At 41.2% G+C, this 25363-nt stretch overlaps 1 protein-coding gene across 3 annotated transcripts in view; it reads right to left on the reverse strand.

Annotated features, from left to right (window-relative positions):
- ZNRF2 (zinc and ring finger 2) overlaps positions 1-25363 on the reverse strand; it is a 69378-nt gene that overhangs the window by 33452 nt on the left and 10563 nt on the right. For all 3 annotated transcript variants that reach the window (XR_003761490.2, XR_003761489.2, XM_029070441.2), the window contains exon 2: positions 6324-6419. Coding sequence is in view for 1 of the 3 variants with exons in the window: in XM_029070441.2 (XP_028926274.1) it covers positions 6324-6419 (96 nt within the window). In the remaining 2 variants the exon portion in view is untranslated. The remainder of the gene's footprint in view (positions 1-6323; positions 6420-25363) is intronic.

A 25363-nucleotide genomic window follows, 5' to 3' on the forward strand; every position in this document is an offset into this window, starting at 1 on the left:
TAGAGCATGGACCTGGGAGTCTGAAGGACCTGGGTTCTAATCCCAGCTCTGCCACATGTCTGCTATGTGAATTTGGACAAGTCACTTAACATCTCTGGGTCTCAGTGACCTCATCTATAAAATGGGGATTAAGGCTGTGAGCCCCATGTGGGACAGAGACTGTGACCAACCTAACTTGTATCTACCCCAGTGCTTAGAACAGCAGCACATAGTAAGCGCTTAACAAGTACTATTATTATTACTATTCTCCAACACACAAGGTTCTACTCATCATCCCAGTCTGTTGCAGCTGTTGGAAAGAGAGTGCTGGGTTGAGTAGGCCATTGTCCTGACCACAAAATGGCATTGCCTTCGTTGGTTAATATGGAAAAGATAGGTAAAAATTATCACAGGCTGGCAAGATGGTTGGACCCAACCTGCATGGATGGCTTCAAAGGGCCTTTAGAAAGTTATATGTAGTTGGAGAGAATAGTATATGTAATAAACATAGACTTTGAATGTAAAATCTGTTACTTCAATGGTGAATAATTTTAAAATGTGCTCTCACAAGACTACAGAAGAATCAGAATGGATGAATTTCTCTAAAATGAAAAAAGACAATAATGTCAAAAGGTAAGAACAAAGCCTGCCTTGTTTTATTTATCACATAAATTGTTCTTATAGATGATTAGAAGTTTTTCTTGCCATGCACAAAAGAAATGCTCTAGATGCAACTACTACTTTAAAATGAATTTCTTCAGCAAAAGTGACTGTGAACAAGAAACAGAATTCAAGACCCAAATCTCATAAGAATTAATTCAGCACTGCTGTACTAGTTTAGCATAGAAATCTCGTCCTTGAAGAAAAGTTGGGTTAAACTGCACCGTCCTGAGGCAAATACTGGAAAGCAAATTAAGGCCTTATCAAATAGAGTGACCTCTCTGAAAACAAATAGGTAGGGCTAAAAATATATCATATTCCATGCAGAAAAGACTAGGCTTAGAGAGTAGTCTTCATAAGAACTGGCTTATTACTAGACTATTGCCTCTGCTGGACTGAATAGTCCAATTTTTCCACAGAATTGGAAAAATGATTCCACTTCTCCTTGCTGCAGAGAAGTAATGTTAGGCAATTTGGTGTAACTTTCTGTTCTTCACCTGTACATTTAATTAAACCATTTATATATGTGACACTTAAAAAAAAAAAAGGAAATCCAAACTTAATTCCCTTCCTTCTAATACTTCTTAAAAACACCTTTGGCTCCCCAGTTCCTCAGCCACTTACAATGTGCCAAGCACTGTAACTAAGCACTAGGATAGATGCAAGACAATCAGATTGAACACAGTCCGTGTCCCACAAAGGGCTCACAGTCTGAAGAAGAACAGGCATGAAATCCCCATTTTACATATGAGGAAAATGAGGCACAGACAAGCTAAGTGATTTGCCCATGGTCACGCAGCTCTTTTCCCTAAGCCACACTGCTTCTCTTTGGCCTGGACACAATCATCTTACATCCCCAACCTTTCTCCCCTCCAAAATGCTGCTGTAAACTTATCTTCCCTGAGAGATTATTTTTGTCAGTCCCTTCTCAAATCCCTGCGATTGATTCTCTAATAACCTCAGCTTCGGATTCAGCCTCTTCACGCCTGACAATTTCGCCAGGCTTATCCTCTTCTTCGCTGACCATTACTTTCATGCTAATCAGGCAAAATCGATTTACAGTCCCTTTTGTCCTACTCTTCCCCAGTGTCCTATACCTGCAAGCTTCAAGTCATCTCCATTCCCTCATTCAAGGTTTTTTCCAAGTCTCGCTTGAAACAGGCAGTCTTCAGCTACGTGAGGAGGCCGCCTCCCACAAACCTCTGTCAAACCACTGTCCTTCTGCATGATGATCGTAGTATGTGCTATACCAATCCAGGGAAAATAGGAAGCAAAAAAAAAACTCAAATAACAAAACATAACATGAGTAGATTTTTGCATAAATGACATTTGCTGTCTTAGAATAGAAATTCCTGGAGACAGGAAATGTTTTTTAGGCTTTTTACTCCTGTATTCATTATAAAAAACAATGTGACTAGGAAAGTACACAGGCCTGGGAGTAAGAAGACCAGGGTTCTAAATCTCAGCTCTATCACTTGCCTGTTGTATGACCTTGGGTAAGTCACTGAACTTCTTTAGGCCTCACTTTCCTCATTGGTAAGAAGGGAATGAAATACCTGTCCCTCTTTCCCTAGACTTTGAGCCTCATTTTGGAGAGTGGGCTCTGCCTGACCCGCCTGAATTGCATCTACCCCTGCGCATAGGGAATATGCTTATTGTTATACTGTACCCTCCCAAAGTCTTAGTACAGTGCTCTGCACACAGTAAGTGCTCAATAAATACGACTGATCGAATGAATGAACCACTTAAGTGCTAAACAAATACAATTATTTTTATTTCAATTCCCCCCTTTATCCTCTAAATTTCCCTTTATTTTTCTGATAACTCAGTCCACGTCTATGAAATGACATTCCCATCTAAAGAAGTTGGATAGTGATCTTTACTCTGGTAAAATAAGTAGTAAAGACCTCATTAGTTCCTTGGGTGTAACTGAGTGCTACACTCCATAGGAGGGCACAGCAGTATCTAAGGCGGCATTGGGTGAAGGGCCCCAAACTGCCTTCATAGTCAGCCTGCTGTTCTCAATGCTTGCCCCTTGGGGACCTGGCTCACTGTAGCCCATCACCGCTACTGCAAAAACAAATCTCCGACAGCAGAACATCTATTCCTAAACAAAAGTCTCATGCAAGTCTCATGGGTTACAAGCAAAAATTTTGTGCCAGCTGCAGGGCTTGAAACTTTGCATGGATAACACCAACAGAAAGCTAACAAATACAGAGGAAATATTTATTGTGTAGTGAAACAGAAAATACTATGGACTAGGTCCACAACGGTTAATGGTACAGATGAATATGTCACTTGCGGCATATCTTCCACCCAACGTTAGAATACGTTAATTTTATTCCTATCCTGCGAAAGCTAAAACTCAAGGAGGAGTCAAAGTCTGTGAGTTTCTTGGAGAGGGTGGTGGTATCATCAAATCTAATGGGAAAATTAAGAGCGGCAAGGGGCAGAGAAGTTCCGTTTTAGCTGCCAGAGGGATAGCCCTATGGGGACTTCAACTTCAACTTCAAACTTCTCCTGTAATCCCATCTCCTCCAGGAGGTCTTCTCCATTTCATTTCCACCACCCCAGTTGTCATCACATCTATTTTAATTCTTATTTACATGCAGCCATCTATAGCACTTATGCATATTTTAAATCTATGTACCCTACTTATTTATTTATTCCACTAGCCATCTTTCTTTACTCTACCTAGTTGTTTCTTTACCCTTCTTCCTCCAATAACTATAAAAATTTGGGTCTATGTGCTTTTCCCATCAAATTGTAAGCTCCTTGAGGGCAAGGACATTGTCTTTTTTTATATTTAACTCATCTTAGCCAAAGGAAGCAGTCAATAATTACTACTGACTGAAAGAGGCTAAAGAGGAGCAATATTGCCACAACTGTTTATCCAGTAGTCATCCCCTACTAGACTGTAAGATCCTTGAGAAGCGGCATGGCCTAGTGAACAGAACACGGGTCTGGAAGTCAGAAGAACCTGGGTTCTAATCATGGCTCTGCCACTTGTCTGCTGTGCTATCTCAGGCAAGTGGCTTAACTTCTCTATGCCTCAGTTACTTCATCTGTAAAATGGACATTAAGACTGTGAGCTTCATGTGGGGCAGGGACTCTGCCCAATCCGACTTGCTTGTATCCATCTCAGCATTTAGTATAGTGCCTGGCACATAGTAAGTGCTTAAAGACCACAATTATTATTACTATTTTTACTGAGGTCAGGAATCGTGTCTACCAACTTTATTGTACTCTCTCAAGCATTTAAGTACAGTGCTCTGCACAAAGCAATCACTCAAATACCATTGATTGACCTCTAGACTATATGTTTGTGCTCTATAAGCTCATCATGGGTGGGGAATGTGTCTGTTATATTGTTATGTTGTAGTCTCCTAAGTGCTTAGCACAGTGCTCTGCACAAAGTAAGCACTCAATAAATATTAGACTGACTGATGGATTGATTTGACTGACATGGGAGAGACAGAAAGGGGAAAAGAGGTGAGAATGACCATAGCTAGGTTTCTATGGCTAAAGGCAGCAAAAGCCTCCACATTTCTCCCAGAGAGGCATTTAATGTCAGTAGGTAATACACTGGTTTTACTATTACTTAAAACAACCACATTAATGCATAGATGAATGCTATATATCAAACATATTTTTACATACAAAAAAAGTATTAAGGAGTATTAAGTAACATACTTGCTCCCATTATTCAACCCCTCTCACAGCCCCACCACATTTCTGTACATATCTGTAATTTATTTATACTAATGTCCGTAAGCTCATTGTGGGCAGGGAATATGTCTGCTTATTGCTATATTGTACTCCCCCAAGTGCTTAGTACAATGCTGTGCACACAGTAAGTACTCAAAACAACTGAATGAATATATAATTACTCCATGTCTTCCACAACTATGTTAGACTCTGCAAACTAGGCCAATTTCCCCCCAAACAAAACACTAAATACAACACAAAATACCAAGGGACCCAGTCAGCAATCTCCTCATCCATACTAAAAGAACAGAGAAAATATCATGAAAGGATAGGAAGGCAAACACTTGCAAGAACAGGCAAAATAGAAAGAATAAACTGTAACAACAATCAATGGGTTCTTTCTTCCAGGGAGCTACTCCATTAAACTATAACTACTCAAGGGCAGTGATTTTTTTTTACCTCCACCCCCTTGTAACTGTTTTGGAGTACATAGGTAACCAATTATCTTAATGAGGATGGTGATCTATCTAATTAATCGATCAATGGCATTTATTGAGCACTTACTGTGTGCAGTCCCTAATAATTTAGATTAACATACTTAATGTATTATACAGCACCCAGTCAGAAGACATCATATTAGCTCAAACATGATTTTAAAGTGCCTTTGTTAATCTGTTTTGCTTTGCTCTACTGAATATGAACATGGTATTCACAGTCAAATGTATGCAATTTTGTCTAATTATAGAATCTCAATCTGTTTTTATTTCCCTATCCTCACTCAGAGTTGCTTTTATGTTAAGCTGTTCTCCTGAACAGAGTATGACATCCAGGTTACCTGCAGTTTCCTGTTAACTGCAGAAAAGAAAGCCAATACGGCCTTTAATTTAATAGCATGGGTTTTACCAGGTACCAATTTCAAACACCAAAACTCAATGGGTAACTGTGGTGGAAACATTATAGAGGGTACGTAAAAATCCATAATGGGAATTCTGAATGCCCTGAAAAAGCATTTCAAGATGTTATAAAAACATATAGGCATATTCTGTCCTCTTTACCCCTCAGACCCTATGTCATAGTCACATATTTTTGGCCAACTAAAGACCATTAACAGTACCTATTAAGGCCACATCTTAAGAGAATATCTGTGAAGCAACAGAAGATTTTTTTCCCCTAAGACGATAGCTTCATTTGAGCTCTTAGCCCCTGTGATTGAAAGAAGGCTTCCAATCTTAGAATGTTTAACTCATCTTTTTCAACTTCTGCTTTTCCACTTGAAGCAAACAGCATGATACAAAAAAAGTTGTACAGAAAGGGATATGGGTCGGAGAAGGATCGGTAGAATAGAGAGAGAGACTTTTTTAAACGCTCTTAAAAATATCACCAGAATAGAAAGAAGAAAATAGACTAAAAGTTTATGGGACTCTGAGGTGGAGTTTGAAATGCCTTAGAGGTTCCACCAGACATCATATGTAGCTATTGTGAAAGAGCTATTGTGTGGATCTAAAGCTATTAATGATGTGGTGAAGGGAAGCATGTTGAATGACGAACTGGAGCCACCCTAAAGAAAACTTGCAGAAAAGTAGTCTTTTTGCCATGAAAAACCATCTAAGGGGAAAAAATATCAGTGGAACGTGCCATGAGCTGTGAGTTGGTAATCCCAAAGAGGATGACCACATAAAAGTCCAGTTGGAAAGAAAAGCCTGCAAAAGCCAATAAGCCAACTGCCTGAGGTCTTATCTCCTCCAATGTAAGCAACAATAACCAGGTGCATCACCTATGCTCACATTGCATATTTGCCACACAGAAGCTACTAAAAAAGTGGCAGAGACTATGTAAACAAGTGCCAAACCTCTTTTGCTTTACAGAAAACTTCTCTCCACCAAATTCTCTTTAAAACATAAAATCCATTGCTTATAAAAAGTGATTTTTACCCCAATTAATACAAACAAGTGTTATTTTTAAAGCTTGTCACTGACCATTATAGGTTATCCTTGGCTTTGTTAAACACATCACAAGATGCAAATCCATTTCATCTGAAGGTACAAACTTTGAACACACTGGGCACTTGAAGCCTGAAAAAGAAAAAGAAATTCACAGTTATGAAATAAATTAGACATGCTTAGGGGGACCCATTTTTTACTCTGAAACTCCCTGAGTACTTTGAAACCTCACCTCTATTTTTATTTAGTAAAACTAATACTATTTTACCAATCCTATCTGAGACAACATTGAGAAATATACTACCAACTCTGAAATTATGTGTCACCTGAATATGGGCATTTAGCTTTTTGACTATTATAACCCTGTTTAATGCTGAACCTGCATGCAACCAGTCAGTAATCACATTTGTACATTTTAGTTTTCCCTTATATGTACTCGTCCTTATAAATCTAATTTTGGGTGCTTCTGACCAGATGCATAACTGGTCCTGCTATCTTTAATTTCCACCTAAGTATTCCTTCCCAGTGTTTAATACAGTGCTCTGCATATAGTAAACACTAAATAAATACTATACTATTATGTCCTCCAAGGGGATACCTACCTGCCCGGAATCATTTATTTGTACTCTAAGTATGCTTTCTTTTCCATCAAAATTATTGATGAAAATGTTAAGTCCAGCGCTTGGAACAGTGCTCTGCACATAGTAAGTGCTTAACAAATACCAACATTATTATTAAGTGGCAAATGGCTGATTCAGGTTGGGGTGTGTGGAGGGGTTGGGCAGTGGGAGAGGGGAAGGTAAGTCTGGATTCAACCTGGACTCAAATCAGTACCCTAAAACCACTAATGAATCATCCACACTCTGTCAGCTAAATGCTTTGCATTAACAGAGAAAGAGGGTTTATAATGTAGAATTACAAATGTATTCTCTTCCCCTCCCAGAATAGGATCTCTTTTGTTTGTTTTAATTGCCATTTAAATAGAGCATTTTAAATCTAATTTTACCTTCCTGGTCTCCAGTGTATGTGGACACAATTAAAAATGCATTAGTGCACAAGAGGTGGATTTACCCAGTACAAGTTCATCCAAACAATATTTACTAAATCTCCCCTGGTCCTACTTTTTGAGGATCCTTAAAAATAGTTTTTATAAACCTTCTCCCCCTTTGAAAAATGTTTGTGTCCTATTCCATGATTAATAAAGGCCTAACTGTGATTTATAACAGTTTTCTGAACTCTAGACAAATACCATATGCTGCAACAAAGACTGGAGAAACAAAAACACTTTATGTATTCCCCCAGTTCATATTTAGGTACACACCAGCAAGGTATAGCTAAATTTAGGGCACATAAACACATAATCTCCATGTGTGCAAGAAATACACAAACCCTCACAATTAAGGAAAAGCAGAAAACAATACCACACAAATAGAGAAACTTAGTTTCTATTTTAATAAAATCAATAGTATTTTTCAATCAATGGTATTTATTTAGTACCTAACACATGCAGAGCACTGCACTAAGCGTTTGGGAGAACAGAATTGGTAGACATGTTCCCTGCCCACAACAAGCTTTCAGTCTAGTAATACAGAAGTATTATCCTTAAAAACTCAATTTAAATTATGAAAGATCTGAATCTTCAGGGATCTAATCCTCTATTTCCTATTGCTTAAATTATTCACAAGACATTGTGTTTTTCCAGGTACCCCACTGCAGTGCTAAATGAGGTTCTAATATAGATGCATAATGTTTTTCCCCCTGTTGCTAGTGCCAACTGGAGATCTACTCTGCCTCTAAGCAGCTCAGAAAGGTGAGTCAGGCTGCCAGGGAATGTATATGCAAAGTGTTCTTTACCTTAAAGGACAATGAAGAAGTGAGCATTAATTATTTTTATTGTTACCAAAGTGATTCTGAAACTAGGGTTAAGCATCAAGCAGAGGATCTGTTAAATATCTGGGAACTCATCAGTGTTTCTGTGTCCCGGTAACATTGACTAACCTTCCCACATTATGTGCACATAAAGAATGCTCCATCGATATGTGCCAGTCCACTCTGGGTTCTAGCGTTTTCCTGCCCATCTATGGCTACATCACAGCATTTGATATTTTGCTTTAACAAGCCCTTAAAGTATTTCTTTCTTGTTTATAATTCCATTACAGTTCACTAAGAAGCTATTTGAGTATCCTGCTACCATGTATCCTCCTCACATATCCTGTCCACCAGTGCTATGTGATAAAGGATTGCTTTGTGGCTGGAGGACTATCCTGTCCTAGCATTTATTTTTTAGATTGACAGAAGGGCTCTGAGGAAACTGTTTTTGAAAATCCATGTGGTATCTGTGGTGGGCTGAGACCTCCTGATCACATAGGAAGCTGGACCTTCAGATTGCTCTATCATTAGTCTGTGTCGCTTTTCCAAAACTGTTACTATCTTTCTTGGTTTTCTACCCTATTTGTAGTTTACATGGCAGCACAAGGACACACAGTGACCACACTCAGCTGCATATTGCCAAGGGAAATCCCTGGTTATATGTAGTTTGTCAGCCTAGCACAAAGATCCATTTTATAGAAGCATTCATTCACTGAGTGCTTACTGTGTGCAGAGCACTGTACTAGAGCTTAGAAAGTACAATTCGGCAACAGAGACCATCCCTATTCAACAATGGGCTCACAGTCTAGAAGGGGGAAGACAGACAACAAAACAAGTAGAGAGGCATCAATAGCATCAATATAAATAGAATTATCTACAATTCTATTTATATTGATGCTCCTGATGATGCCTGAAGCATGGTGGCACAGTAGATATAGCAAGAGCTTGGGAGTCAGAAGGACCTGGGTTCTAATTCCAGCTCTGCCACATGACTGTTGTGTGATCTTGGGTAAGTCACTTCACTTCTCTGTAAATGACCTCATCTGTAAAATGGGGATTAAAAGTGTGAACCCATGTGGGAAAGGGATTTTTGTGTCCATCCTGATTAACTTGTATCTACCACAGTCCTTAGAACAGTGCCTTGTACACACTATGTGCTTAACAAGTACCATGATTATTATCTTCTTCAGGATCTTAGTCCAGGATGCTTTGGTACTTCTGAAAAGCAATATATTATTACCTATGTGCATGTGTGTGTCTAGAATACATCCATCAGCATCTAAGAGCTCCCACATGGCTTATTCAGGTATTTTGATGATTCTTAGCTGCCTTCCAAAAATCTGGATTCAGATGGATTCCCTGCCCGCCTTTCTGATCTTCATTATTCTACTTCTGCTTGCGTTGCGGCTCAAGTTCCTTGTTTTCCCCCTCTGCCACCAATGAGTTTCTGAATCTATTTAATACAACTCAGTATTAGGCTTCACTGACCCCACTCACCTTACCTGCTTCACTGACTGTTCCCCAATAGTACCAGCATGAGGCCACAAAAAACCCAGTATTGAGTTTCTGTACATTTTGCTGGTCCCTACCTGAAACCCACTACCATTGCCAATTGCCTAATCCCATCTGCCCTGGGTTCAACAATCCTGAAGTAAAGTCCAGTGGCTGTACTGGAAGGATTAGAGGAGGCTACAGAGGCTAGTGGTCCAAATCTACTTGTCCATTCTCCAGTAGTTGATCGACTAAGAGTTGGGATGGGTTCATTCAACTGCATTTATTAAGCATTTACTGTGTGCAGAGCACTGTACTAAGCGTTTGGGAAAGAACAATACAAAAATGAACAGTGACAATCCCTGCCCACCAGGAGCTTGCAGTCTTGTGACATGTAATAGAGTTTTCCAGGGTGCCAAGAAGGAAAGATCAAGAGTAATATTTATTAAGCACCTATGGTGTGGAGAAGCACAGGGAAAAAAATTACAAGTTCTGGGGTCCGTGGCCCCCAAGGGCTCACAACCTCAGAATATGGGGTGGGAAGGAAGGAGGGGAAACTCGCAATGGATACACAAGATAAAACATCACCAAAACAACATAAGACAAGGACAATGATAAACACTTCCCCCCAAAAAACAAAGGGAAATAAGATATTGTGGCTGGAAGAGCAGAGCTTCAGGCGTCTGGAGGCTCACAGTCCAACAACCACAGTTCCACTGTCCTAATGGTCAAGAAGTCCTCTTGCTGTTCCTTCTCCCCACCATGACAGGTCAGTGCCAGTAGTGTAGGGGCAGTGTAACTTGTCCATGGGTAGGCAGGCCTTGGTCTACAGGAGCAGGGATGGGCAGAGGTTCCAGCAGTTGCTGCTATTCCTCCCTGGCTGTGGCTGAAGGAGAACCAGGCTTCCACCTGCAGGGACACCCTCTGTCCCTCCCAGATCCCCAGAATGGGAGGCCTCACGGGCTCCAGAAGCAATGGTCCCCCAAGCCTGGCACCAGGGTAAAAGATGAGGGATGGTGCAGCTAGATGGTCCCCCACCACTGAACCCCCCAAAAGTACAGGTAGCACAGGGTGATTAACAAGGCCAACTCTCAGGGGAAAGAGAGGAAGAGGAAGAAGAGGAAAGAGGAAAACTGGGAACAGGGCACTCCATCCCTCAGCACTTCATGCCCCAGGCTGCAGGCCCCTGTTCCTGGCCAACCCTCCTCACAACCTTCCATCTTGTCCCCTCCTCCCAGGCATGGCTCTGTGAGGAATAATGCCAAAGCCTTGTACAACTAAGGGCTGTTAGGATAAAATACAAGTTTAGGCAAAAAAGTACATTGGTTAGGCATGCTACAGCGTTCTGCAACCAGTAAGCTCTCAATATATAGGACTGTGATGGCTTAGATAAGTTTCACAAATATATCCTGAAAAGCAATCTTTGGTATATTTACTTTCTTGGAGAAAGTTAATACTGGGATTTAAAAGGGAAATTTCATTCCATTTAAACTGTATTTCCAAAGACTAATTAACTAATGCATTAGGCATCTCTTCTGTTCAGATCCTTCATTCCCTTTCCCATCAGCAAACAACTCACTTGTTCTCCCTCCACCAGAGAAGAGCCTCATTTTAGTACTCATTCACAGAATCATCTTAGGATCCATTCAAATTAAATAGGATTAAAGAATTTATATTTACTGAATACTAAAAAATAGGAGATAGACTTAATTCCTCTCAGAAAGCAATCTTTCAGTGAGACACATAAAAGGACTACTATAATGGATGAGATCATAAAAGTTCTTGTGGCCATAACAGTGATTATTCTGTGCCATGATACATGTAAACACACACACCCGTCTCCCCTGCCCCACCCCCACACACACAGCAGGGAAGTTCTCCCCATCTCTCTCATTAAAAGCTAGGAGACAGGGAGAAGCTAAGGTCAAGAGCCCCATCACATATCAGTTTCCAGCTAGCCCCATCCTTACTGAGAGGATTAGAACACAGCCTAGAAAGCTGAGGCGAAACTAATGATTTTGTTCCAAAATCCCAAATTCCTGTAAGTAATGGCCATTTTGGAGAAGGTGGCCCCATACAGGAGAGTGGATATTTCAATCCAGTCTGAAGAATTTGATGTAAATGAAGTCCATATGGGAATATGTAGTTACCTTTTATAGCACTGACTTAACCTAACATTGTCCACTTTCAGAATACTCCTGAAAAGAAAAATAAGAGTCTGAACAATTCCCCATAGAATAGTGAGTCTTAGAAAAATTACCCATTACAAAAAGGGACTGGAGATTTTCATTAGTGGCCTGCCCAAAGCAAGTCTATAAACAGCAGGGAAAAAGCAAAATCAAAAGAAAAACCCCACAGAATGAACTGAATACTTTAGAAGTGCCCCAGTCTTGGTAAAAATACCCTAAGCTTCAAAAAAAAGAAAAGGTTTTTGCTTAACTCTTAGTTTGCTCTTAGCTTTAACTTTCAATCTCAACCCTAATGCTAGAAGTCAATGGGACTGAGTGAGGTAGAAACCTGCATTCTGTTCATATTAGTTCTCACAATGACCATATACAAGCCATCACTACAGAGGTGAATGGGTTTTTTTCCCAACTTAGTCCAACTGACCTAATCTGACAGCCATGATACACAGTTGGAAGGTGAACAAATGTATAGTTTGTCCCCCAGCAACTGTGCCTCCAACAGTCTCATTAAAACATGTTAAAACTAGAATTTACATTATCTACTGCTTCATTAGCACTTCACTGTCATTAATATTTTAAGATACAGAAAGTTAAACCTATAGTTTTCTCTTCTTTGCTTTGGTTGCCCACTGACTTTTTGGTTAGTTCTATAAAATTTAACAAACCAGCTGCCATCATTGAAAATGAATGTGGCTCAAACCAAAGAATTTGATCAGAACTGGATCTTCCTTTCACCCAGTAATGCTTTGTAGCTTCTGAAATTTTGGGTGTGAATGCACATATGCATCTGGATTCCTTGCTGGGCATTCAAACAAGGCTGAGCAGAATAAACAAGAATGCCCCTTCAACTCTCCCATCTTCCCAAGCAGTATCTAGAGAGGAGATCACCTGTCACCTTTCAAAATCCATCCACCCCACCTGCACCTTCAACCCCCAACTCTTCACACCTTATTAAAAAGTGTTTGCCCCCTTCCTTTTTTCCCCCCTCCCTGGTCACCTTCTTCAACTTTCCAATGGCTTTTTCCCCCACCGCTTTCAAACATGTTCATGTCTCCCTTATCCTATCCTTATCCCTTATCCCCTGACAATATGGTTCCCTCCAGTTACCACCCCATCTCCCTCCAACCATTCCTCTCCAAACTCCTTGAGGGAGTTGTCTAAACCCCCATCTCCATTTCCTTGCCTCCACCTCTCTCACTGACCTCCTTCAATTGGGCTTCCACCCTCTTCACTCCACAGAAGCTGCCCTCTCAAAGGTCACTGATGATCTCCTTGCCAAATCCAATGACCTCTATACCATCCTAACCCTTCTTGGCCTCAGTTTACCTTCAATACTGTCAACCACCCCCTTCTCCAGGAAACAATATCCAACCTTGGTTTCATTGACACTGCCCTCTCCTGGTTCTCCTCTCTCTCTGGTCACTCAGTCTGTTTCACAGACTCTTCCTCTGCTTCCCACCCTCTGAGGGAGTTCTTCAAGGCTCAGTTCTGGATCCCTTTCTAGTCTCCATCAACACCCACTCCCTTGGAGAACTCATATACTCCCATGGCTTCAAATTCCATCCCTCAGTGGATGACTCCTAAATCTACATCTCCAGCCCTGATCTATATCCTTCTCAGTCTCATTTTTTCCTGCCTTCAGAACATTTTTGCTTGGATGTCCCACCAACACCTCAAACATGTTCAAAACAGAATTCCTTGTCTTTCCACCCAAACCCTGTCCTCCCTGCTGACTTTCCCATCACTACAGACACCACTATCCACCCTGTCTCAAGCTTGGAACCTGGGTATTATCCTCTGACTTCCTTTCTCATTCAATCTACATATTCAATCTATCACCAAATCCTATTGGCTTAACCATCCCAGTACTGCTATAATCCACCCTTTCCTTTCCATCCAAAACTATCACATTAATCCAAGCATTTTTTCTATCCCACCTAGATTACTGCATTCACCTCCTTGGTGACCTCCCTGACTCTTACCTTTCTCAACTCCAGTCCATACTTCATTCTGCTGCCCAGATCTTTTTTTCTACCAAAATATTCAGTCCATGCTTCCCTATTCCTCAAGAACCTCTAGTGGTTGCCCATCCATCTCTGTACTGTACAGAAACTCCTTACTGTAGGCTTTTAAGCAGTCACCTTGTCCTCTACCTCACCTCCCTGATTTGCTACAACCCAGCCCACACACTTCACTCCTCTACCCAGACTATGCTCATATTTCCTTCTCCTTCCACTCCCTTGTGTGTCACCCCAGCACCTGAAATTGCACCGATTCAGCCCTTCCTCAGCCTTACAGCACTTATGTAATATCTGTATATTAAAGTCTGTCTTCCTAAAGACTATAAGATGGTTGTGGGCAGCAAATGTGTTTAGCAACTACTAATTGTGCTCTCCCAAGTGCTTAGTCTAATGGTCTGCAGACAGTAAACATTCAATAAACGACTGATTGATTGGACTTAGAACCCAGCTTCTCAGCTTTACTCTCTTGGCAAAGGAGAAAAAAAAATATCAGACACCCCTTCAATAATGATGCACTAACACTGTCAATGTGGAATAATTTTAGGATCTCGAAAAACTTCTCAAGATGATCAATTCCTCAGCAATTTCCAGAGTTCAGATCGAGATGATGTTTGTTGGCACCACAAAGTATTTGACAATATGAGTGGGTTTAGATGTTGGCCCCTACACTTCTGCAAATGGACACTCATTAAATATCACATCCGCAGTGTGCAGCCATACTGTGATTCCAGGAGTGCAAGGTTGACAATTTTCTTCAGCAGTTGGTCCAAAGGCTAGTATCTTTGCAAGCAATGGGATTCCACAATGGCTCCAACAATAAAGGCAAGAGTGGGAGAAAACATGTCCCTCATCCACGATCCTCCCTGTAATCAGGAAAGAACTTAGAGGTGGATAGATAAGAAGCAGCATGGCTTAGTGGAAAGAGCACGGGCCTGGGAGTTAGAGGACCTCGGTTCTAATCCCAGTTCTGCCACTTGACTGCTGTGGGACACTGTGCAACTCATTTAACTTCTCTGTGCCTCAGTTCCCACATCTGTAAAATGGGGACTCAACATCTCTTCTCCCTCCTACTGAGACTGTGAGCCCCATGTGGGCCCTGATTATCTTGTATCTAACCCAGCTTGGCACATAGTAAGTGCTTAGTACTATTATTAGTGGTAGTATATAGCAACTGAGGTGGTAATACAACCCCTTAATTCCATCCCTGGGTTGAGGCTCCCCAGATAATCCCAGAAGCATTTATGAAATGACTGTTGATATTTTTACTAATTATGAAACAGATGAACTTGGATCAGAGTCCCAAGTCAGAAATTAAACTATTTCCCTTAAGCACTGGCACTAAAATTTATTGTAAGATGCCAAGTTAGGAAGAAGCTTTTTTAAATATTTGTCAAGTTTTAATATCAAGAATATTTTAAATAACTTCATTTTAAACTATTTAGTGCTACTTAAAAATTCAGTGTTAATCTTTCACTTCCCCAAATTTGGTATTTGAGGCTTAAGAGATCACTACTTCTCTAAGAGATTATAAAATCTACCATAAACAACTGGAATATCTTAAAGACCTTAAATGAACAAAACAAACTAAAAACGACAGCAGAATGGAATTAAGCGGGCAAATCATCAGAAAGAACACGAGTTCAATTAATCAATTGTATTTACTGAGCGCTTACTCTGTACAGAGCACTGTACTCAGTGCTTGGGAGTATACAACAGATTTAGTAGACACAATCCCTATAGGTTCTCAATGAAAAAAAGAGACTCAAGAGAAGACATGCTCAATGTTATAGACAGACAACATCTGGGGAAAACAGACTGGCCAAAGTTTACTTGGAGATATAAACTAAGGGCTGAAGGGGTGGGAACAGGGAGTGGGCGGGGGCATACGACAGTGGGGGAAAAAAGAGTGGGATAAAGACATTTCCCACTTGATAAAAACAGTAGAAAGATGAAAAGAAGAAAAGAGTAAACTCCATGAAAAAGGCATATTATTATGAACACTACAAATAATAGATGCCATATGGCAACATGCAGAAGGCAGAACTTTGGAATGGCGCGCAATCAATCCATCACACCAAAACAATGCAATGCTGAAAACCCGAGAAACCACTGAGTTAAGATCTGTAGTCTACAAAGTTTTCAGCTAGTTACATGAGGGTAGATAATCCTCAGTAAACCAAAAACTTCATAAATCTGATCTGGTCAATATACTTACCATTAAATTACTGCTTCCGGAAGGAATAGAGGTAGCAGTAGTAGAGAAAAGAGGAAAACCCAATCAATTCTAAGTCAGGAAAAAATATTAACACTAAGCATCTAGGAGGAAAGAAACCAAAGAAATGCAGAGTTTGAATGATACAAAAGCCAACTCTACAGTATTTAAGGTTAAATTATTTCACTGCATGGATTTATACCTGCATTTTGCTGTTATAATTCCTTATTGATGCACAATGGGAAGCTCTCACGTATGTACTGGAAATCTGCTACACCCCCAACCCCCGTAATCCGGTTTTTAATTTCACAGTTCTAATCTGAGCCACTCCTCTTCTTTGAAGAATACCTCGAAGGTAATAGTAGCCTGAACTAGGCTGTCCCTTAACCTAAAAGCCTGGTAAGCAGGCTTGCCCTTGGACCACTTTGAGGCTCATTAGTATTTCCAGAGAGAAGACAGAGAGGAAAAAGAACTAAAATAGGGGACGATTCTTGGCTTTCATGTCAGTCACTCTACTCACAGTTGCACTGTTCGAGCACTTTTGACTACCAAGAGAGGCTAAAATCCATTACGTCTACTTTGTAAGACTTTTGAATAGCAATGTATTTGCCATGTCATATGGCATCAGTAGTCAAAGTGAAACTTTTAACAATTGGAAATTAGCATGATATTTGACTATTTTGCTAGTTATGAGTAGTGCATGGCAAATCTTTCATTAATATCCTGAATAACTGAGAACTGACTATTTTACTCACCACTGCAATCAACACATAAACCCAATATAGCACCCGTTAAATACCACTGATGATGACTTAAACTACATTGGCTGTATCATACTGTTTTGCCAAAGGAAAAAACAGCCGTGCAATATTTCACTGACTTTTCATAGAGAGTGCTTTAAGCAAGTGGTACAAGCAGCAGTATTTACTTAATTGAATGGCAAGATATTTGAATAAACACAATGGGATATTGAGAAGCTTCTCCTTGTCCTTTCACCCAAACCTAAATCAAGCCTTCAAGCCCAAGTCTGCTGAAGATAAGACACAAAAGGTGTGCAGATTTCTAATACAACCTCACCTTCAAGACAACTTGATCATACTTCAAATATTAAGTATCAATGAAACAATGGTACAAAGCACTTAGGAAAGTACAGGACAATAGGTGTGATCCCTGCCCACATGGCGAAGCAGTGTGTCCTAGTGGAAAGAGCCCCAGGCCTGGGAGTCACAGTGCCTGGGTTTGGATCTTGGTTCCACCACTTGTCTGCTGCATGATCTTGGGCAAGTCACTTCACTTTGCCGCGCCTCAGTTCCTTCATCTGTAAAATGGTGATTCAATATCATTTTAGGTATTCAGGTATTGAATCCTGCTCTCCCTCCTAGACTGTGAGCCCCATCTGGGATCTGATTATCTTTTATTTACTCCGGCTCTTAGTACAGTGATTGGCACCTAGTAAGTGCTTAAATATCACAATTATAATTATTACTATGGAGCTTATAGTCTAGGAGACAATTCTTAAAAATTACAAATAAGGAAATGAGAGAGTATAAAGGATATGTACATAAGTGCTGTGAGGCTTAGGCTGAGGTGAATATCAAGCACTTCAGGAGTACAGATCCAATTACAAAGGCAATGCAAAAGGCAAGGTGAATAAGGGAAATAAGGGCTTAGTCAGGGAAGACTTCTTGGAGGAGATGTGAATTTAAGAGTTCTGAAGGTGGGGCAAGTGGTGGTCTGTGAGATATGAAGGGGGAGGGAGCTCCAGGCCAGAGAGAGGATGTGGGCAAAGGGATGGCAGTGAGACAGATGAGATGGAGGTAAAGTGAGTAGGTTGGTGATAGGGGGGCAAAGCGTGGGCTGGGTTGTAGTAGGAAATCAGTAAGGTGAGGTAGGAGGGGGGAAGCTGATTGAACACCTTAAACCAATGGTAAGGAGTTGCCTGTAGAAGTGGATAGGCAACCACCAAAGGTTCTTGGAGCGGAGGGCGAAAACCATGGACCGAACATTTTTGTGGAAAAATGATATGGGGAGCAGAGCAAAGGCCTGAAGTGAGGAAAGACAAGAAGCAGAGAGGTCAGTGAAGAGGCTGATGCAGAAGTCAAGGCAGGAAACAAGTACTCGGATCAGTATGGTAGCAGTTTGGATGGAGAGGATAGTGTGGATTCTAGACACTGTGAAGGTGAAACAGACAGAATTTGGTGATCCACTCACTGAATATGTGGGTGGAATGAAAGTTATGAGTCGAGGTTAATGCTAAGGTCACAGGCTAGTGAGACAGAGAGGATGGAGGTGTCTGCAATGATGGGAAAGTCCGAGGGAGGACAGGGTTTGAGTGGGAAGATGAGTTCTGTTTTGGACATATTCATTCAAGTACATTACGATGCAAATGAGCTTAGTGTTTTATAGACAGAAGATTTTGTATAGTTACTGTCAAAAAGAAACAGCATCCCTCCACCTATAAGAGCAAGGCAACAGAAAATTAAAAAGCCTTTTTTTCCCCCAGAATGTACACCTTTCTTACCAATCTTAATAATACTTCACATGTTGGTCAGGTACCATTAGGAGAATTTTATATTAATTCTTTCCCTTCAGCATTCAATCATATTTATTGAGCACTTACTATGTGCAAAGCACTGTACTAAGCGCTTGGGAGAGTACAGTGAGAGACAGTCCCTGCCCACAATGAGTTCACTGTCTAGAGGGGAAGACAGACAATATAAATTAATAAATTACTGATATATACATATGTGCTAAGAGGATGGGAGGGAGAATGAATGAAGGAGCAAGTAAGAGCGACGCAGAAGGGAGTGGGAGGAGAGAGGACGGCTTTAGTCAGGGAAGGCTTCTTGGTGGAGATGTGCTTTCAATAAGGCTTTGAAGTGGGGGGAGAGCAATTATCTGTCTGATATGAGGAGGGATGGCATTCTATGCCAGAGCTAGGATAATAATAATGTTGGTATTTGTTAAGCACTTACTATGTGCAGAGCACTGTTCTAAGCGCTGGGGTAGACACAGCTGTGTGACAAGTGACAGGGCTGGGATTCGAACCTATGATCTCTGACTCCAAAGCCCGTGCTCCTTCCACTGAGCCATGCTGCTTCTCCGGATGCACACAGTAAGGATGCCCACAGTAAGCACTCAGATATCATTAATTGATTGATCAGATTAATCCCAAAGAGGCAGATGGTGGGATGATGCTTATTTTACATTCGTACCAGAATTTACTTGAATGTGTTCTTAAGTAGTATCTTTAATATACCTATTTCAATGTTTTTAAGAATAATTTCACTTTAAGGGTTTAGGTTTTCCTGTGTTTGCTGCCCAAGTCACATCTTGCTGAAAATAGCAGCAATGGCCAAATAATTTCAGAGCTGCCCTAAATTATATCACCATACACATCCCCGCACAGCCTCTCCCCACCCTCCACTGACTTGTCTTCAGGATATCAAGCGGAACGAATTTATTTTTAAATAAACCTTTGATCCTACAATTCATAAAAAGAAAAATGAGTGTGAAATGATGCCACTAGGTCCATGGCCTATTTCTTTTGTTTGGCCACAAAACAGTACGACAATTTCCTCTGATTTAGTTATATCTCCATGCCTGGTATTTTAACGAATGATTTAATTCCAATTATAATAACTATTGCCCATTAGCCTAAGTGACAGCTCTGCAGTTCATAAGAAAAACAGGTACTTTCACTTTTGTTCATTTGTTTACTCTGTCCCTCCAGTTGGTTATTAAAAAAAAGGCATTTTTATGGATGGAACTCCATGTCCCTTTATTTCCCCACTCCTTTGAATGTTGTGCTATCATCTTCATGCTTCCCAATGTTAATCCACTAGAGAAGCAGTGTGCACCAGTGGAAAGAGCATGATTCCACCTCCACTGGGATTAACCTGTGTAACCTTGAGCAAGTCACTCGAATCTCTGTGCCTCAGTTTACTCATCTGTAAAATGGGGATTATGACTGTGAGCCCCATGTGGCACAGGGACCGCATCAACCCAATCTCTTGTATCTACCCCAGTGTTTGGCACAGAGAAAGTGTTTAATGCCTTTTTTTGGGGGGGCCCCACCATTTTGGATATCAGCAGCATACAGAAATGGGGATGTCATTTTCAGGGCCACCAATTTACATAGAAGAGATGGGTGGAGGGATGAGGCAGGGGCAATAGAGAGGGGAAAGCCATGCATTAAGCCAATGTCCAAAAATACAGACCTCAGCCTCTTGGCATATTTAACATAATAATCAGTTTTCTCATCTAAAGTGGGGATTAAGACTGAGAGCCCCACGTGGGACATGGACTGTGTCCAACCTGATTAGCTCATATCTACTCCAATGCTTATGTGCCTGGCACATAGTAAGTGCTTAATGAATACCATAAAAAAAATCACTTCACATGATTAGTTTAAAAAAAAAAACACATTAAAATGGAAGAGAAGGGGAAAGCCTGGTGATCAATTCCCCACTAAAGGAAAAGATAGGAGTAGTTTCTCTCATGCAAGAAGCTATGTCTGGTGGGTGAGAGTTGATTCTACTGGAGAGATGGTGATAGGGGGATGTCTCGAGACCCATCTCTATTACCTGGGAAACAACTAAGCCTCTCAGAGGAGGGCATGCCATTTGGATACTGCAGAACCCACCTTTCCATTTTTGAAATCTAGATTAGAGTTAGCAGTTATTTTGGCCCAGGGGTCACCTTAAAAAAAAAAAAAACAACAACAACAAAGACCATCCCTGGGCCAATGAAGAGTTGGGGACAGGTGGGATTTTGGACTCTGGAATTTCAATCACTTGTGCTCCTGATGGCACCAAATCAAACAGGGCTGAATGTACTCACTAGGCACCAGCCCACCATTCATTCAATCATATTTATTGAGCACTTACTGTGTGCCAAGCACAGGTCACTCCTCTAACCCCAACCTATTTACTGTGCTTGGATCTCATATCTCACACTATCAAACCCTTGCTCACACCCTCCCCTCTACCTGTAACTCCCTCTCTCTTCATTTCTGCCAAACCCTCACGGTCCCCCTTAAAAATCAGATCTTCTCCAGGAACCCTTCACTAACTAGAGAAGCAGTGCGGCTTAGTGGCACGAGCATGGGCTTAGAAGCCAGAGGACATGGGTTCTAATCCAGGCTCTACTTCTTGCCTGCTGAGTGACCTTGGGCAAGCCACTTCTCTGTGCCTCAGCTCTCATTTTCCCACCCTAGTCTCCTCCCTTTCTGGGGGCAGGGACTGTGCACCAAACACAGCGAATTTCCCCCAAGCCCCTAAGACAGTGCTTTGCACCCAGTAAGCACTCAATAAATACCACTGTTTGACTGATTGCTAAACTGGAGTCAGTAATTGGCTTGGTATGGATTCAATGCAACACATTTACACTATGCAAATTTTGGTGCAACTCTGTCCGTTTTAGAATTTTGACTTCATAACCAAGTTCCCTTTCATTAAAGATTGAGCATAACATTGTAAGGACTTTGATTAGCCAAATCAAACAAATAATAATGTTGGTATTTGTTAAGCGCTTACTATGTGCAGAGCACTGTTCTAAGCGCTGGGGTAGACACAGGGGAATCAGGTTGTCCCACGTGGGGCTCACAGTCTTAATCCCCATTTTACAGATGAGGGAACTGAGGCACCGAGAAGTTAAGTGATTTGCCCACAGTCACACAGCTGACAAGTGGCAGAGCTGGGATTCGAACTCATGAGCCCTGACTCCAAAGCCCGTGCTCTTTCCAATGAGCCACGCTGCTTCTCTACAATTACAGACTGCAATTTGTCAAATATAATCCAAGAAAATCCCTAAGTAGGACTGAAATAAAACCACCATGTATCAATAACATTACCTGTTCTCCCTCCTAGAGCCCCAAGTGGGTCCGGGACTGTGCCCGACCTGATTTAATTCACATCTACCCCAACACTTAGTGCTTAACACATAGTAAGCACTTAAATAACAAAAAAAAAATTATGAATGTCTGTGTGCAGCGCACTGAACTGAGCTCTTGAGAAAGTGCAATAAAGTAAAACACATGATCCTTGCCCTCAGAGTTTAAAATATAACTGGGTAGACCAGCAGACATGAATTATTTGTGGTTAGAAGGAAAAATAAGGAAACAAGTAGACATGAGAATGGATGAGAAAGCAAATAAGAGCATAAACAGCAAAGGGTGTAGGCAATATGTACCCAAGTGCTTTGGGTGGCTGTGAATATGTATAGGTTGAGATTATGGTCAGAAGAATATGATCTCAGGAGAAGAAAATTCAAGAGGGAATGCTTACTGGAGGAGGGAGAATTTCAGGAGGGCAGATGAAAAGGAGTCACAATCTGTTCAACTACCATTCAACAGAATGTCTCTTGGAAAGTCATGCCATGAATTACAGTGTTGGGTGAAACAATTGGTCACCTTCTTCAAGTTACTGCTAAATGTGTAGGGGGGAGACCACAGCTCAAATGGAGGGGCCAGTTCAAACTCCTCCCTCCTCTGCCTTGCAGGAGCTGTGGTGGCTCTCCTCCAACTGCCTCCGCCCCCAGTCCCCCAAAAAGTCTAGGGGGAGGATTTGTGGCTATGAGAAACCTGGGCTAAAAAACCCCTGTGTGGAATTTAGGGGACCCCCCAGAATCGGTGGACTTAGGGAGGCCCCTCTCTGTCTAGCCTCCTCCCCTGGACTGGAAGAGAGAGGCGAAGGGAAAATAGGAGGAAAAAGCTCAGTTGAGATGCTTAATGTCATAGTGGAGAGAGGATGAAGACTGTCTCTTCCTCACCTCCTAAACTGATGGTGGTCCCTTACACACTGAAGAAAAGGTCGAATGCTTCTGTTTGGAGTAGATAAGTGCCTCAGAAGCAGTCACCCGCTGGTTGCAAAGCTAACTGCCAACAGGAGGGTTTGTTATCCCTCAGCTTTTAAGCCAGTATTTCTACAGCACTGTTCTTTTTATAAAATAAACTGGAAACCAGAACAACTTTGATTGGGCATGTTATGCCACATTACCAATTTTACTGAAGGACTACAATTCATGATCCCTACCTTAAAAAGCACAGTATATTTTATCTGCCTTAGAATGTAACTAATATGACTAGCTAGACCCAAATTGTGTTTTTCTGGGAAGTTTCAACTACCCAATGAAAACTTTTAAAATGACTATTAATACAAGTTCCCAGATCAAGTTTGCTTTCCTTGATTTTACACAATTTTGACTGCTTTGGGAGTTATTTTTGAAAACTTGCTACAAGAACCAAGAGGCCAGCCTATTATACACCAATTTGATATTGTAAACTAATTCCTGAATAGTGCCAATAATAACTGTGATATTTGTTAAACACTATGTGCCAAGCACTGTACTAAGCACTGGGGTAGCTACATTCATTCAACTGTATTTATTTAGCACTTACTGTGTGCAGAGCATGATAACATTATTAGGTTGGGCAGTCCCTGTATCACATGGGGCTCATAGTCTAGGTAGGAGGGAGAACTTAATCCCCACTTAACAGATGAGGAAACTGAGGCAGAGATAAATTACATGACTTGTCCAAGGTTACACAGCAGGCAAATGCCAGAGCTGGGATTAGAAGCCAAATCCTCTGCCTCCCAGGCCCGTGCTCTTTCCACTAGGCCAAGCTGCTTCTCTGCTGCAAAGCCAAAATCTCTCTAAATATGTACCAGGGTCTCAACAGTATATGGTACTAGGCTCAAATCTAAAACAGGCATAATCAAGCCAAACCTCCAGGATTGGTCTGAATCTGCTCTGGATATTATGCCAAAATGTAGCTCTTGAGAGTGGCTCACAGACTAGTTATGGAGATTACAGAGAATAGCTATTTTGAGGCCTAATAACTCAGCAAAGATTACATATAGGAATGGGAATGACTGATATGCAACAAGTTTGTAAATCAACCTGTAGCCTTCAAGAAATTCAAAAGGCTTACCTCTTTCTCCCCTCTTGACAAATCAAGATTAATAAAATTACCACACTTTAGAATATTTCTTTAAAAAAAATCCACAGCGCAGATTCAAGTGTGTGCCCTGGATTATTTCAATGATGTGTGCAAGTCACAGAATCACAAACAGAATCAATCGAGAGGGGATTTAGGGAGCAGGTGTAGTCCAGATGATCCAGCTCACAAACAAGTGAATAACCAAACTATTCCTAACATAACTATCCATTCTCTTCTTAAAGTTTTACAGGAGTGGAAAGAGATTCCACTACCTCTCCTGGGAATCTAGTCTCCACTTAGAAGCAGAGAATAAGTGCTTCACATCCTTCATATACTTAGAAAGTGGTTAGTTACTCCAGCCCTCTCTTCTCCAGGCCAAACAATCTCAATTCCTTTAATCTTCCCTAACAACCTATTTTCCATCCTCTGACTTTTGGGACTATTCTCTGGACTCTCTCCAGGGTTTCTCAAATCCTTTTTGAGGAGTGGTCAAAATTTGATGCAAAATTAACAGGGATCTGACAGTACAGAGTTTATGTTCCTGTTACCACCTCTCAGTTTCATGTTTGGGCTTTTAAGATAACTCTACAGTGCTGTCTGGGGATTGTCACCTTTGGGTTTTGGGGTGGGGAGAGGCATAGTGTTGCTGTATATGTTTAGCAAAGCTTTATCTGCCCTTTAGTCTTGCTGTTTGTCTTCTGTTCTAAGAATACTATGTTACATTGCTCTCATTAGTTCCATTCAATTTTGTAAGACCACTTCAAATATGTTTGTTTTTCTTTATAGTATTTGTTAAGTACTTACCATGTGCCAGGCACTGTACTAAGTGCTGGGTCGATACAAGCTAGTCATGTTGGACACAGTCCATGTCCCACATGGGGCTCATAATCTTAACCCCCATTTTACAGAGGAGGTAACTGCAGCACAGGGAAGTTAAGTGACTTATCTGTTGTGTGACCGGCAAGTGGTAGATCTGGGATTAGAACCCAGGTCCTTCTGACTCCCAGGCCCATGATCTATCCACTAAACCACGCTGCTTGGCCTCTCAATTTTAATCTTGTCTTCTAAATTGTTAGCAGCCCCACCCAATTTCCACCCAAAGAAGAAAGTCAAATCAAAGCAGTCAGCACATTCCTTGGGTGACTGACCCAGAATGGGACAACAATATAACTCAAGTATCAGACCAAACTGAAAATTCTCAGGGCTGTATGTAGTAATAGTCACCCTTCCAAAGCTACTACATAGGACATCTCACCAACCAGTTGAATGTCACCCAAAGATACAAATCCCTCAAGGGGCAAGGTCCACATCTAATTCCCAACTGCACACTTGCCCAGCACTTAGTACAGTGCTCT

Source organism: Ornithorhynchus anatinus, chromosome 8 (assembly GCF_004115215.2).
Source record: "Ornithorhynchus anatinus isolate Pmale09 chromosome 8, mOrnAna1.pri.v4, whole genome shotgun sequence".
NCBI classification, from domain to species: domain Eukaryota; kingdom Metazoa; phylum Chordata; class Mammalia; order Monotremata; family Ornithorhynchidae; genus Ornithorhynchus; species Ornithorhynchus anatinus.